This window comes from Ostrea edulis, chromosome 1 (assembly GCF_947568905.1).
Source record: "Ostrea edulis chromosome 1, xbOstEdul1.1, whole genome shotgun sequence".
In the NCBI taxonomy this organism is placed as follows: Eukaryota; Metazoa; Mollusca; class Bivalvia; order Ostreida; family Ostreidae; genus Ostrea; species Ostrea edulis.
The window spans coordinates 16,667,722-16,680,889 of record NC_079164.1 but is presented as its reverse complement, the minus strand read 5'-3'; the positions used below and the strand labels follow the sequence as shown (position 1 = coordinate 16,680,889).

The following is a 13,168-nucleotide window of genomic DNA, read 5'->3' as shown; positions in this document are numbered from 1 at the left end:
ATGGAATCCTTGATGTTACACTGAATTTTACATTCACAGGCCATATTCACGCTTGAAAAAGAGTGTTTTTAGGTTCTTGCGGAATGCTCCATGTGCTTCAAGCTCTCGAAGTTCCAGTGGCAGTTTATTCCACAATTGTGCACCTAGTGTTTTTATGGCTCTTGCACCATATTTGTTTGATGATTTCTTCACTACCAGTTTCTATTGGTTGAATAATGATCTCAAGGTCCTATGTGGCTGGTAAACAGGACATACATTGTAGCTCTCTCATGTATGCTGGTGCTGAGAAAGAGTGTAGTGACTTATGTATGGTTGTCGACAATTTAAACACAACACGCTGCTTTACAGGCAGCCAGTGTAGTTGTTGAAGTACCGGCGAAATATGTTGTCTGTAGCATGTTCTTGTGAGACAACGTGCAGCGTTGTTCTGAGCCACTTGTAGTCGGTGCATGGGGCGATCAGTCATGCCAAGCAGGAGGGCATTGTGATAGTCAAGGTGGGATATGACTGTTGCATTGATGACCTTTGCACACGCTTCCTGGGTGAGATGGTGTTTCACCTTAGATATTCTCCTGATGTTGAAGTACATCTTCCTAAAAATGTAAATGACAATTTCTACAAATAACAAGATGTGTTTGTGAAACGCAAATGCCCCCGATAATGGCTTATTCCAAAGATGGCCAAGGTCACAAGGACAAAAATCTTGGTACAATGTACCAGTAGAAAGATCTTGTCATAAGAAATGCTCATGTGCAATATGAATAGTCTAATATTTGCCATTTAAAAGTTATGACCAATGTCAAGTTTTTTAAAAGTAGGTCAAATGCCAAGGTCAAAAGGTTTAGTACTCACGAAAAGGTCTTGTCAAAAGGAATACTCATGTGAAATATCAAAGCTCTAGCACTTGCTCTTCAAAAGTTATTAGCAAGGTTAAAATTTTCATAGAGTAGATGAAACTCCAAGGTCAAGGATAAAAAATTTTGGTAACCACGGAAAGCTCTTATCACAAGGAATACTCGTGTGAAATATCAATCTAATTAAAATCAGATCCTAGAATATGCTCACATTCGCTACAATAGGATCTGACATAACCCCATAGGGGGTCATGTCTGCATGACCTTTCGCTTGGAATATTCATGAGAACTATCAGCCAGTCAGATTGCATTATACAGACAATGATAGCTATTAAGGCGGTTCCTGACAATTCGTAAACAAATTGCTGTAATCTCTCTCCCACGAAGTTTATTCCACACTGTAAAATTGTATATTCTCGCACAACGAATTTTAAACTTTCCCAATAATGCCTAATCTATTCCGTTCATACAAACAACAAAACATAAGATATGAAATACACCCAAATTAAATTAATTGTGAATTCCGATTTATGTATGAATAGGGATGGGTACGATTTGAATAGTTTTCAAGATGGTTTACTTAAATAATGCGAGGAATATAACGCCAGTCAACGTAAACGATGCATTGTGACGTCGCATCTAGCTGCGATGTGTTTTCTTTCAAACCAAACAATCGCAGCCATTTTCCTTGAATTGTGAACACATGATGATTTCAAAGCTGACACCCTAATTGGCTGACATAAAGTTCATCTGAACATGACCCCTAATCGGGTTATGTCAGATCTACTTACGCAGAGTATACGGCGCGGATCTAAGGAGTCCGATTTTAATTAGATTGGTGAAATATCAAAGCTCTAGCACTTGCTGTTCAAAAGTTATTAGCAAGGTTACTTAAAAAAAAAAAAGTAGGTCAAACTCAAAGGTCAAGGGTAAAAAATGTTGGTACCCACAGAAAGATCTTGTCGCAAGGAATACTCATGTGAAATATCAAAGGTCTAACACTTACTATAGCAAGGTAAAAGTTTCAGACAGAACAAGAACAATATGCCCCCCCCCCCAAATTTGGATCTCCTGGGAGGGGGGGGGGGCATAAAAAAAAAATTTACACACCATTCACAAACACAAGATTGGCATCAGTTTTGAAACTCAGAAAGGACATTTTATACAAAACTTTGCACATACAGTAGCAAGAGTTGCATGAAAAGACTGTAATTTGTACAGTGCAAGCATACACTTTGAAACTCCAGACACGTGACAATGCCTACAGAAAGTCCCCGCCTATTTTGAGATCAAAGATCAAGGTCACTGAAAAAAGAAGTTGCCCACAGCACTGGTACATGTTTTTGACCACACAATCAGTACTGAGTACATTTCCCTCTCAGTCCACTACCACATGTTCAAGAAACCATAAGGGTACTCTTGGTGATAAGGAACTGTAACTGCCCAGTAATGAGAAAGTAGTGAAATTTATCTCATTTAATCACATCAGCTTTAATAAAGTATTCCGAGATAAGAGACAAAATAGTTCACACAACTTAATTCACATTTAATAGCAGATCCCAACATAAAATCATAACAAACTCAATCACAATCTCCACCAATAAATATGCCGACAAAATTCGATACACTTCTGGTTTATCTGTCGAAGTGCACTGAAATATATTTTTTCTTAAGTCATACATCCAGGCAGCATGGAGGTATTGACACTGCCTGTACAACTCAAATACTTCTTTGATCACAGATATCTAGGGTTTTATACCCACTGGTCAACAAATTCTGATAGTCAACATCATGAAGAAATACTGATGCCAGTTATATTCAGTGTCTTTTGTGGATTATCATGGAAAGCTTTGATATGTAAATGATTAGTACCTACAAAACATGTATGCACAACTGAAATGTTTACCATGAACTAGCAATAATAATTCCTTACACAGAGACAAATTTATAGAATCATAAATGACTTTTCAGATCACATAAATATTCTATGTATCATTATTCAAAATATTGGTACCAGGTAATACATTTTTTAAACACCTTGCGCTATAATCATGGAGTTAAACTACCGATTTTCATGCAGAGTAATGAAAGATTATCTTAATTTCATAGGGGCATTAAAATGTTGTTGACCGAAAGGCACCAATTTTGTACTGTGTGGTCAATTCACTGCCTGCATGCCTGGATCATAGGAACCGGGAGAACCAGCCATATTTCATCGACTTCACGTCATCCCGTTTGTATTGTCTTTCTGATTCCAGAAACTCATCCCTGTCCATTCCTTCATTTAGAGACACCTCATTAGCCCTGACAATGACAGAAAATGGCTGCCGAGGAAGATTTTTAATGGCTGCCTCTAATGGTAACACAGACAGTCTATCCTTGTGTTCTTTAAGAATTCCTAGGTTTCTCAGGAGCTGCACCGCTTCCGAGGAGTCAAATTCTACTGGAATCCCGGTCACTTTGACGACCCAGTCTTCTGCCCACTTGTTTATCACCTCTTCTGTTGTTCCACCTGCAGCAGAAGAATCACAGATAGATCTTTATACATGAACAAGGGTCTGGAAAACATCAACATAAGTCTAATAAGAAAGCACACACTTGCTTCCTTGTTAATTCTTGTATGTAAATTTTCAGTTTTTATGCCACAATGATCAGGAGAATATTGTTTCTGACTTTTCTTCTTGTTTATCTGCATGTAACTTTCACCATAGTCATATGTTCTCAACAATGCAATATACACATTTCATACTGGGTGAATAAAAAGACCAAGATCGAAGTTAAATGACAACTAAGTGATAGAATTAAAGATAGTGATGTACCGATTGTCGGTCGCTATAACTGAAACGATGTGAATAATCGATTGTCATTTTGAAAATCGCCGACGTCGGTATTTTAAAAAAAAATAATACGAATATTCCTGCCGCGACTTATCTAAAATCAAAAATGGCTGGCGAAACTGAATCATTCGATATGATTGAATATTTGTTTAACGTTTCTCTTGAGAATCTTTCACTCACAAGGAGACGTAACCATTGCCGGTAAAGGCCTGCAAAATTTAGGCCTATGCTCGGCGCTTACAGTCTTTGAACAGGGAGGGATCTTTATTTCGCCACACCTGCTGTGACACGGGGCCACGGATTTTGCCTCTTACAACAAGCAAGGGGTAATGACGCTCTATTCTAACCCGGATCCCATAAGAACAACAAAAATCGAGAGATCTATCCCTATCCCGGGAAAATAAAATCGAAAGTATGGGATTATTAACTTTATATTTCTAATTATGATTTTGGACGTCTCAATATGAGTGAAAAATTCTCGAGAGAGACGTTAATCAAGATACAATCAATCTAATGATTTTATTCTAATCAACTTAATATCTAGGGTAAAACATAAAGTAAATTTAATATATTTATGCCATAAATTTGAAATCATTAAAATTCGATTATTTTTCGATTAATCAATCGAAAAGGTACATCCGATTAATCCGATCATCGATTAAATTTTTTTTCCCGATTGCCCATCACTAATTAAAGATACATTTGGCCTTGTCCATGACCTGTGTAAGTGTGTTTCACCGACATCTTGCTCTCTTGCTATTCTGTTATAAGAAAGACAACTCCTGATTACCTAGTTCTGCAATAACCATCTGGTAGTAACCGGTGTCTTCCTGTCTTGCTCCTGGGGGTCGGTGGGATAGAATGCACAGATACACTATCAGGGCCTCCTTAAATGTCTCGTCCTGAGCTCGGTCCACCATTAAAGCGAGAAATCCCCGATTGTTGGCTACAGTTTTAAAATAAGAAATCCTATGCAAGTCCTCCAGGTATTTCTTACTTTTGGTAGTGTAGTTAAACAACACCATCGTTCCCGTCAGAAGTGAAGCTAGCACGGTTGGAAGCACTAGATTCATAAAATATAATTTACTGTAAGCTAAAAATAATGTGACCTCCCCAACAACAGTGAAGAGTCCTACAGCGGTGGAGCCTGCCAAGAGAAGCTTGTCCCCTACGCTCATTCTCGTTCGCCCGGATGGCAGAAGCATCTCAAGAGATGTTGCAGGGACCTCTTTGAAGCACTTGAGCATAATTTTGTGGTCTCCTTTGAGCCGACAGATGACGACCACTCTTTTGAGATATTCTGGTTTTGGTTTCTTTGGTTCCGATTTTTTAGAGAACAGAGATTTGTACCATGGCACACTGACAGGGACCACCTCCTTCCCCAGAATCCACATACTTAATTTGTTGTACTGATCTTTATCTACTTTCACCTGTAATACATGTATTCATATCAATCTAAGTAGATTTGATACCCTGTAATTCTTACTTTTAATCAACACTTTCATTCACTTTAACAGAAGGTAAATATCAGGAAATGTAAACCACAGTGAAAATAACCTTTAACTTTAATTACGTGAAAGGAAATAAAATTGTAAAATTAAAATAAAACGAAAACAGAATTTGTGCTAAAAACCTAAAAATACACCTGGAGTAAATTCAAAGCAGTGCACAGTACAACATTGTTGCAAACACATTGAAATAATTTAGGAGCTACTGAGTCAAGATTTAAAAACAATCTCATCTCTTTTGAATAAAAATGAAATTAACATAAAACAAAGCCACTTTTTTTTTTACCCTGATGCCTTGATTTGTGTGTTCTTGTAGAGCCTTAGTCACAGTATCATCTGACAGTTTATGGAAATTCGCCTTTTCCATAACATCTTCAAGCTTCTGTAGGAGCCAGAATTCATTGTCTAACCTCTCTGTGCGAGTGAACCGTTGTGAAGGCATTGTGTCTTTATCTGGATTGACTGGGTCAAACAACGTCTGAAGATAATACATCAAAATATACATACTGTAAAACACACTTACAGTGTATAATGAATTTACGTATATTGTGAAACGATATTCCCCTATAAGAGGAAAATAACGAAAATTGTATTGGATATAACAAATGTGGTTATAACAAGCTCTTTTTCACTGGCCCTAGAAGTTCGCTATAACCATGATTTACTGTATCTTGAAATACTGACTTCAGTACAACTGATTCAAATGTAATTTTCAACATACAAAGATAACCTTTATTTGTGTAGTGCCAACTTTGATGTCCTGGGGAGGATGAAAGAGATTCCAATATCCAGGTATGCACAAATACATATGATAGTCTGAACATTTACTGACCATAATCATGATAACAGTGTAACAGGAAGGGAGAAAATGCAACAGACCAGACCGGGATTCGAACCCGGGCCCCATGAATCTCTAGTCAGGTGCTCTACCAACTGAGCTATCTGGCCACCAGCGATCAAACCCGGCTAACCACTACATTTCTCCCTCCTTAAATGTCTTCATACCTGAAGACATCAACCCAGGATCTTTATCCACTGGCAGGCATTTTCACCTATTAGTTCCAGGGGCTGGTCATGGTACCAAATGTAACAGGAAGGGAGAAAATGCAATGGACCAGAACGTGATTCGAACCCGGGCCCCCTGAATCTCTAGTCAGGTGCTCTACCAACTGAGCTATCCAGCCACCGGCAATCGAACCCGACTGACCGCTACAACTGGAAAGATGTTTTGACATCTTCCTTTTTTCATGAGCAGGCCTTGGGATGGGGTGGTAGTTATGTTAAGGTTGATCTTTGACAAATTCTCAAACCTTGAGTTCATTCAGAACGCCATGGTACTCTTGGACAATGGCAGAGTCCAAAGCAATGGCAAACTCGTCAAACTTCCTCTGTTCCTGTGCCGTCAGTAAATTCTTCTCCTCTATGATTCTCCTTATCAGTGTTCTTCTAGTAATGGGTATATACTTCTCTCTGTAAACACGATCATAAAATATGCACATGTATCTTTATTCCCAAATCAATTCTATGCACATATTTAGGAAAGTATGTAAAAGAACTGTACATACAAAAAGGGCTTTATTTGCCCACCAATATTGACTTTAGATATTTCAACACATAAAAGATATTTTTCATGCAGTTTTTCCTAAATAAAAAAAAAAACCCAGTGAACACAAGCTTGGACACATTTTTAGTTACATTTCCAATATATAGGTACTATTATATGTAAATTTTGTGTGCCCAATCCAAACTTGAGGAATCCTGACAGTCTTAATGAAAAATAGTTTTGAGCATTGGACATTCAAGCTTCTATATTGAGATTGTTTACCAAGACCAAAGAGAAATTTACTGGCCCAAATCAAACAGACAGTATTACTTTTCTTCAGGTTTGAATTGAAAACAGAGTTCAAGGGTTTTAGTTAAAATTAATAGAAACAGTATCTGAACTTTTGATGCTGATTACAATCATTACTCCATTTCAATATATTGTAATATAATTTTACCAAAACGCTGTGACATTGATGAAAAGAACAGGCCTATATATGTAATAATTTTATAAGCCCAACTCTAATTTTACTAGAGAGGGTCTTCAGGCCAATGTTTAATTTCGAAGACTGTTCAGAAATAGTGAAAACAGGATGGGCTGTTTTAAGATATTCTCAATAACAACAAGACCAGAAAACACATAGCTTGCATGAAGCTTTCTATGTAATGAAGAACACATTTGTATAAACTATTTACTTAAGTGGTTCATGAAAATTTTTTATAGACAGTGCATCAGTTTTCACTATTTCCTATTCATCTTCCACTGAAGAGGGTTAGGACCTTCTAAATGGTTCATGGAAATTAACAATAAATCAAGAAATGCTAAGGTGAGCAATATGACCCATGGACCTCGTGTGTGTGCGTGTATGTGTGTGTGTGTGTGTGTGTGTGGGGGGGGGGGGGGGGGGGGGGGTGTAGTTACTAGGTATACTATGCACCTGTACAAATCAATCTCATCTGGTTCTTGTTCCACTTGCGTCACCTCTGCCTTGTAATCTGTTTTTCTGACTGCTGCCGAATCTGGATTTTCCTTTTCTTTGGTCTGACTACTTGTTGTCATGGAAACAAACTGTGGTTTCGAAAGTACACTAATGAGGGGTGCCCTATCTGCAACCACCTGAAAATAATTATATCAATAAAAATTTGGATAAAACACTGATCTGTATTATTCACTGGAATTTTATCATAGTAGGTTCTTTATGATTATTGGTCCATGAAATCCCCTTCTGTTATTGAAAAGGGAATCTCATAAACTATTACCGTAACTTAAAGTCTATAATTTGATTACTAACTAGATTGCACACCATTTTACACAATATGCAGATCGCAAAACACATCATGCTTGATATTTTTGATACTGTGTCAAAAAGAAGTGTTTATACTTTTATGTAATGATTGGAAAAAGAGTTTAAAATCAAGAAACACAAATATAAAGACAGCTAGCATAGCAATAATCAGTGGATAAAACTGACAACAGCAAATCGATTGTCAGATGAGTTTTACATTAAAAGTAATTCCCAAACAACTATAATCTGCAATACAAATCTACACGTTAAATTTATCTATGTTAACTACTTGTAGTACATAATAAAAGTGAGAAACATATTGATCATGGTATCCTTATTGTAGCCTTCTTGTTTCTGGGAATAAAATTTTCTCACATGTCCAACCACCATAGTTTGTATATAAAATAATCTATCGGTAAAATCTGACCCAGTTAAATGATAGAATATTTTATATGTGTTTGTGACATGGCAAGTTGATTTTGAAATTGTTGCATATATTTAGAAATATTTCATAGTGAATGCCATTAATTTGTGTTATTTTGAATCAGTTGCAAATTTGTTTTAAATACATAAATGTTCTCTGCAAAATAATTTTACAAGAATTTAGAAACACTTCTAGTATGCGGGTCACAATGATTACAGTGCCAACATAAATGCCACCTAACCCTAACTTACCCTCATCATGTGAAGTAGTGACTAGCAAACTAGAAACTACCCAAATTTATGGCATGTTAATTTTGAGGATCCAGATATAGGTGAGTTTAAATCATTCTGAGTACTTTGACCTTTAATTAAGTGACTTCTTGCTAACAATTAAATGAATAACATTAATTAGTTCCACTTTGTCCTACTCTGTTATGAGCATATTCTAACTGTGATAAAGGGATTGAGCATACTTGATTCTAATGATTCGGTGTATTTGGATTAACCAGTGATGACCGGTGACACACTTGATTGTGAGCTGGAATTGGGCATGCATCCCGCCAGGTAAGCCGATTGAGCCGGAAATTTTTTTTTGATAGGCAAAGGCAGCTTCAAGCTAGTGTCCTTGGCAATAACAGTAGTATTGAGAGTTGCTTATTCCAAGATATAAGGTATTAATTTTTACATTGGTGAAATAAACATGATTTGTAAATATGTTGGTCATTTCTATACTGAATAATATTTATACAATAGAAGGTCAACATTTTCATTACTGTACAGTAGCCGGTTCACTTGATTCTTGGCATGTCACTGGGTATACCCAGCTTGGTTCAATTCGGCCTGAATTTATCAGAATCAAGTATGCTAAATGTTTTAATACAATTATTTTACCAAAGAATTTAAGAATGGTTCTTCCAGTTAGGCCTAGTGTGTCTTCATTACATTATTTTAACTGCGACTCAATCATGGCATGGCTTCACTGGCTATGGTTTGAAAAAATTGAAATCTACACTACTTAAATATCAGTTCAACAAACTGCAGACCTATCCATATTTTTAATGACAGTTAAAATCTGACATACAGACTTTAAAAAACACACGTCAATGGCTAGTTACAAGTTATATTCGTACCGCAACACTGAACAGTTGTTTATGCAGTTCCAGATCATTTTGATGAATTAATTAATAGTGCGCTCAAACTGAAACAATGCTGTCGCCAAGATATACACGTAGAAGAAACCTAAGCTCTTGAAGGGCAAAGCCGAAAGTGACACCCCGCCTTTCATATTTAACAAGCGAAGAATGATTTTAAGACTGTTTGAACATCCTACAAAAAGTAAGCATTTGATAACATACACTTGATATCTGCTTGAAAACATGCTGCTGCTTCGTTTGCCTTAAACATTGCAGATGCTTTAATTTCAGAAAGTGGGCTGCCATCATTAGGTTTTGTGCGAGCCTACATCAAACAGATTTTGTAAACAAATGTGAAAATGGACGTCCGTCCAAACGCACAGCTCACATAGAATTTGTGACCTTGACACAGTTTTCCCGCGAAATTTAACTTCCTGTAAAACGTAAACAATAGATATCCTATGGATCCATCAGAAGTAGAGTTCCTAGCAGAAAAAGAATTTGTGACAGTTGTTCCGAATTTTGCTTTGGGTAAAATATACCTGATTGGAGTAAGTGTACATCGATTACTGTACTTTGTAGAATAGAATGGCGTTTGTAACAATGTTAAGTACTAGGCCTAAATTGCAAATGTATGTTATGGAGGGTACCTGTAAAGTGCGAAACGAAATCGAAACGAAATCTACCGAAACGAAACGAAATCTACCGAAACGAAACGAAACCTACCGAAACGAAACGAAACCCACCGAAACGAAACGAAACCTACCAAAACGAAACGAAACAGATTGTATAACCGAACTCTTTTAATTATAATAATTAAAAATGGTATCTTAGGCCCCTGTGAAAGTTACAACATATAAATAAAATTCGCCTCCCCTTTGATGTAGGCTTTCGGCTTGACTGTTACAAAGTTCTAAAAGTTGGAAAGGGGGGGGGGGAGTAAGCACAAAGTACATATCTGTAGTTGATTAAATGACATGTACAATTAGTTTCGGATCCATAAATTTCAGAACCGAGGGTTACAGTCTCAGAGATCTGGGGAAACACTATACGAGGGGTGGGGTCGCCGACGTTGGATCCGCCTTTGGGCATAGATACATTGTTTGAAGAAGCTGGTGTCTGAGAAAATTGAAAGCAGGGAGAGCTCTTAACCTCTTATTTCATCTTTAACTGCTGAGGTGCGAGTACTTTCAATAATGGAAAAACTCTATACATTTGGGCAATCTCTACCCAGAGTTATCGTTGTAGCGTAGCGTAATACGCCCTCTGGTGAGAGATTGACATTTGGGGTGTTGCTAAGACGGGGAATTGAAAACGGGACGGAAAACGGAATTTTTTAATGCAATAATATTAGGAGGAGGTCGGCATTTTGTAAACTGAAAAGGCTTATGAACAAGGGAATTTTAAGCAGAAATCACAAAGAGAACGGGAGGACATATTCAGAATCCACCGTTTGATATACTACATACAAATACACAATATCCACATGTATACATATATTTGTCTTTAGAACAAAAAAACTGAAACATGTATTTATGCCCAAAAGCGGATCCAACGCCGACGACCCCATCCCTCGTTTAGTGTGTTTCCCCAGACCTCTGACCTGTGAGACTGTAACCTCCCGTTCTGAAATTTATGGATCCGAAGCTAATTGCACATGGTATTTTTGTGCTCCCCCCACCCCCGCCCCCCCCCCCTTTCCAACTTTTAAAACTTTGTATCAGTCAAGCAGAAAGCCTACATCAAAGGGGAGGCAAATTTTATTTATATGTGTAAACTTTAACAGGGGCCTGAGATACCATTTTTAATTATTATAATTAAAAGAGTTCGAATATACAATCTGTTTCGGTAGGTTTCGTTTCGGTGGGTTTCGTTTCGGTAGATTTCGTTTTGGTAGATTTCGTTTCGTTTCGATTTCGTTTCGCACTTTACAGGTACCCTGTTATGCATGCTTGTGAATAATACAAGACACTCCCCTATTTTAGGTAGTTTATGCAGTTCCCCTAGTAGTGGAAGAACCAACGATGGCTGCTGAGTTTATTCTGGCAACAGTCTGATCACGCTGGAACCTACACACTGGTGCTTGTTTTATAAACTTCGCAAGCTATAACTTTTACTAAATAATAATGATATAGTATAGATTACAAAGTTTATGAAACAAGCGCCTGTGTTCCTACATACTGACAACCAGTGGTCAGGTTTCTTGCAGTATTTCAAGCAGTGCTTCCCAGGGTCTTCTGGTACATACTGGACATTTAGTCCAGTAATGGTTGAGATATTGCTGGACCAAATCAAATTTTATCAGACCAAAATTTTATAGTCAAATTAATCCCCTATTGTGGCCCCACCCTACACTTGGGGGCCATGATTTTGACAAAATTGAATTTACACTATATCAGGAAGCTTAAAATTTCATGTAAATTCAACTTTCTGGCCCAGTGGTTCTTGAGAAGAAGATTTTTAAAGATGTTCCCTATATATTCCCATGTAAAACTTTGATCCCCTATTGTCGTCCGACCCTACCCCGGGGTGGGGGGGGGGGGGGGTGCATGATTTTAACAAACTTGAATATGCACTATGTCAGGAAGCTTTCATATGAATTTGAACTTTCTGGCCCAGAATGGCATCGGCGACATACTTTATTAGCCCAAGTATTTCACTTCAGATTCGTCAGTGGAGTAAACTTTTCCAAACCGTGTTCAACATTAGTGTTATGAAATAAACTTTTTTTTTTAACTTGTGTAACTCAAATTCAAATTGTTCAACCAAACGTGCCCATGTTGTTAAAGTACCTCTTGATCAGAGTATAGTTTAAATGTTTTATTTACCTGTTATTTATTACCTAATTCAAATGCTTCAAAGACGTCTGTAATTTCATGGGATATTCCTCAATTTTATTATCACCCTCTCGAGGAAATCGAAGATAATTGCAAGTTTGATAAATATTTGAGTTAAACTTAAACACGTTTTCTGTTTGCAATGACTAAAGAACAGAATAAATTTTGGGACATACTGCTAAAAATTGAAAACTTATCTAATCATGTATTTCATGAAAAAAAAAATTATCGGACACTTGGTACGGCCAACAACTGATATTGATCGGACCAAAACAAAAGTTACCGGACATTTGCCAATGTCCGACGGACCTTCGGAATCACTGTTCAAGTGGTTCTGGCTGCCAGAAATTTGCTGTGGTTTGCACCCAATCCAAAACGTGTACAAATGCTTTTCACTTTGGTGTTTGTTTTTTGCTTAGGGTCCATACATGTCTTGTAACGTTTCTGTATATCAGACCTCTTCTGTTTCACTCCAAATTTAGAAACCATTGCATTGTGTAGGGGACCACAAGACTAGTATGAAATTCAGATTATCTGCGTAAGTTCGTGAAGGTCAAGGAGATGTGACTTTACAAAATCTCCGCAATTGTTGATGAGGGACTTCTGGAATTGATGACCAAAATAATTCTAGATCAATATACAATTCTGTCTTTAAATTTTCTGTGCGCTGAGCAGCTGCTATAACAGTGATTCATAAAATAGGGTTATCTCAAGAGATATTTGACTTGGCTGTAATATTTTAATTGAC

General features: G+C 37.2%; 2 protein-coding genes across 2 annotated transcripts in view; one reads left to right on the top strand and one right to left on the bottom strand.

Moving 5' to 3' along the window:
- Positions 1-2,315: 2,315 nt before the first annotated feature.
- LOC125662180 (transmembrane protein 143-like) lies at positions 2,316-9,947 on the bottom strand. Its single transcript, XM_048894355.2, has 6 exons — positions 9,806-9,947; positions 7,680-7,858; positions 6,510-6,669; positions 5,486-5,677; positions 4,482-5,121; positions 2,316-3,366 (listed from the first exon to the last, which is right to left on the bottom strand). The coding sequence occupies exons 1-6, from the start codon at positions 9,890-9,892 to the stop codon at positions 3,038-3,040; spliced, it is 1,587 nt and encodes a 528-aa protein (XP_048750312.1). The 5' UTR covers positions 9,893-9,947; the 3' UTR covers positions 2,316-3,037.
- Positions 9,948-9,991: 44 nt separating this feature from the next.
- The window catches only part of LOC125662163 (DNA replication complex GINS protein PSF2-like), a 6,735-nt gene continuing 3,558 nt past the window's right edge, over positions 9,992-13,168 (top strand). Inside the window, exon 1 of the mRNA XM_048894338.2 lies at positions 9,992-10,134. Coding sequence (XP_048750295.1) covers positions 10,045-10,134 — 90 coding nt within the window. The 5' untranslated portion in view covers positions 9,992-10,044. The remainder of the gene's footprint in view (positions 10,135-13,168) is intronic.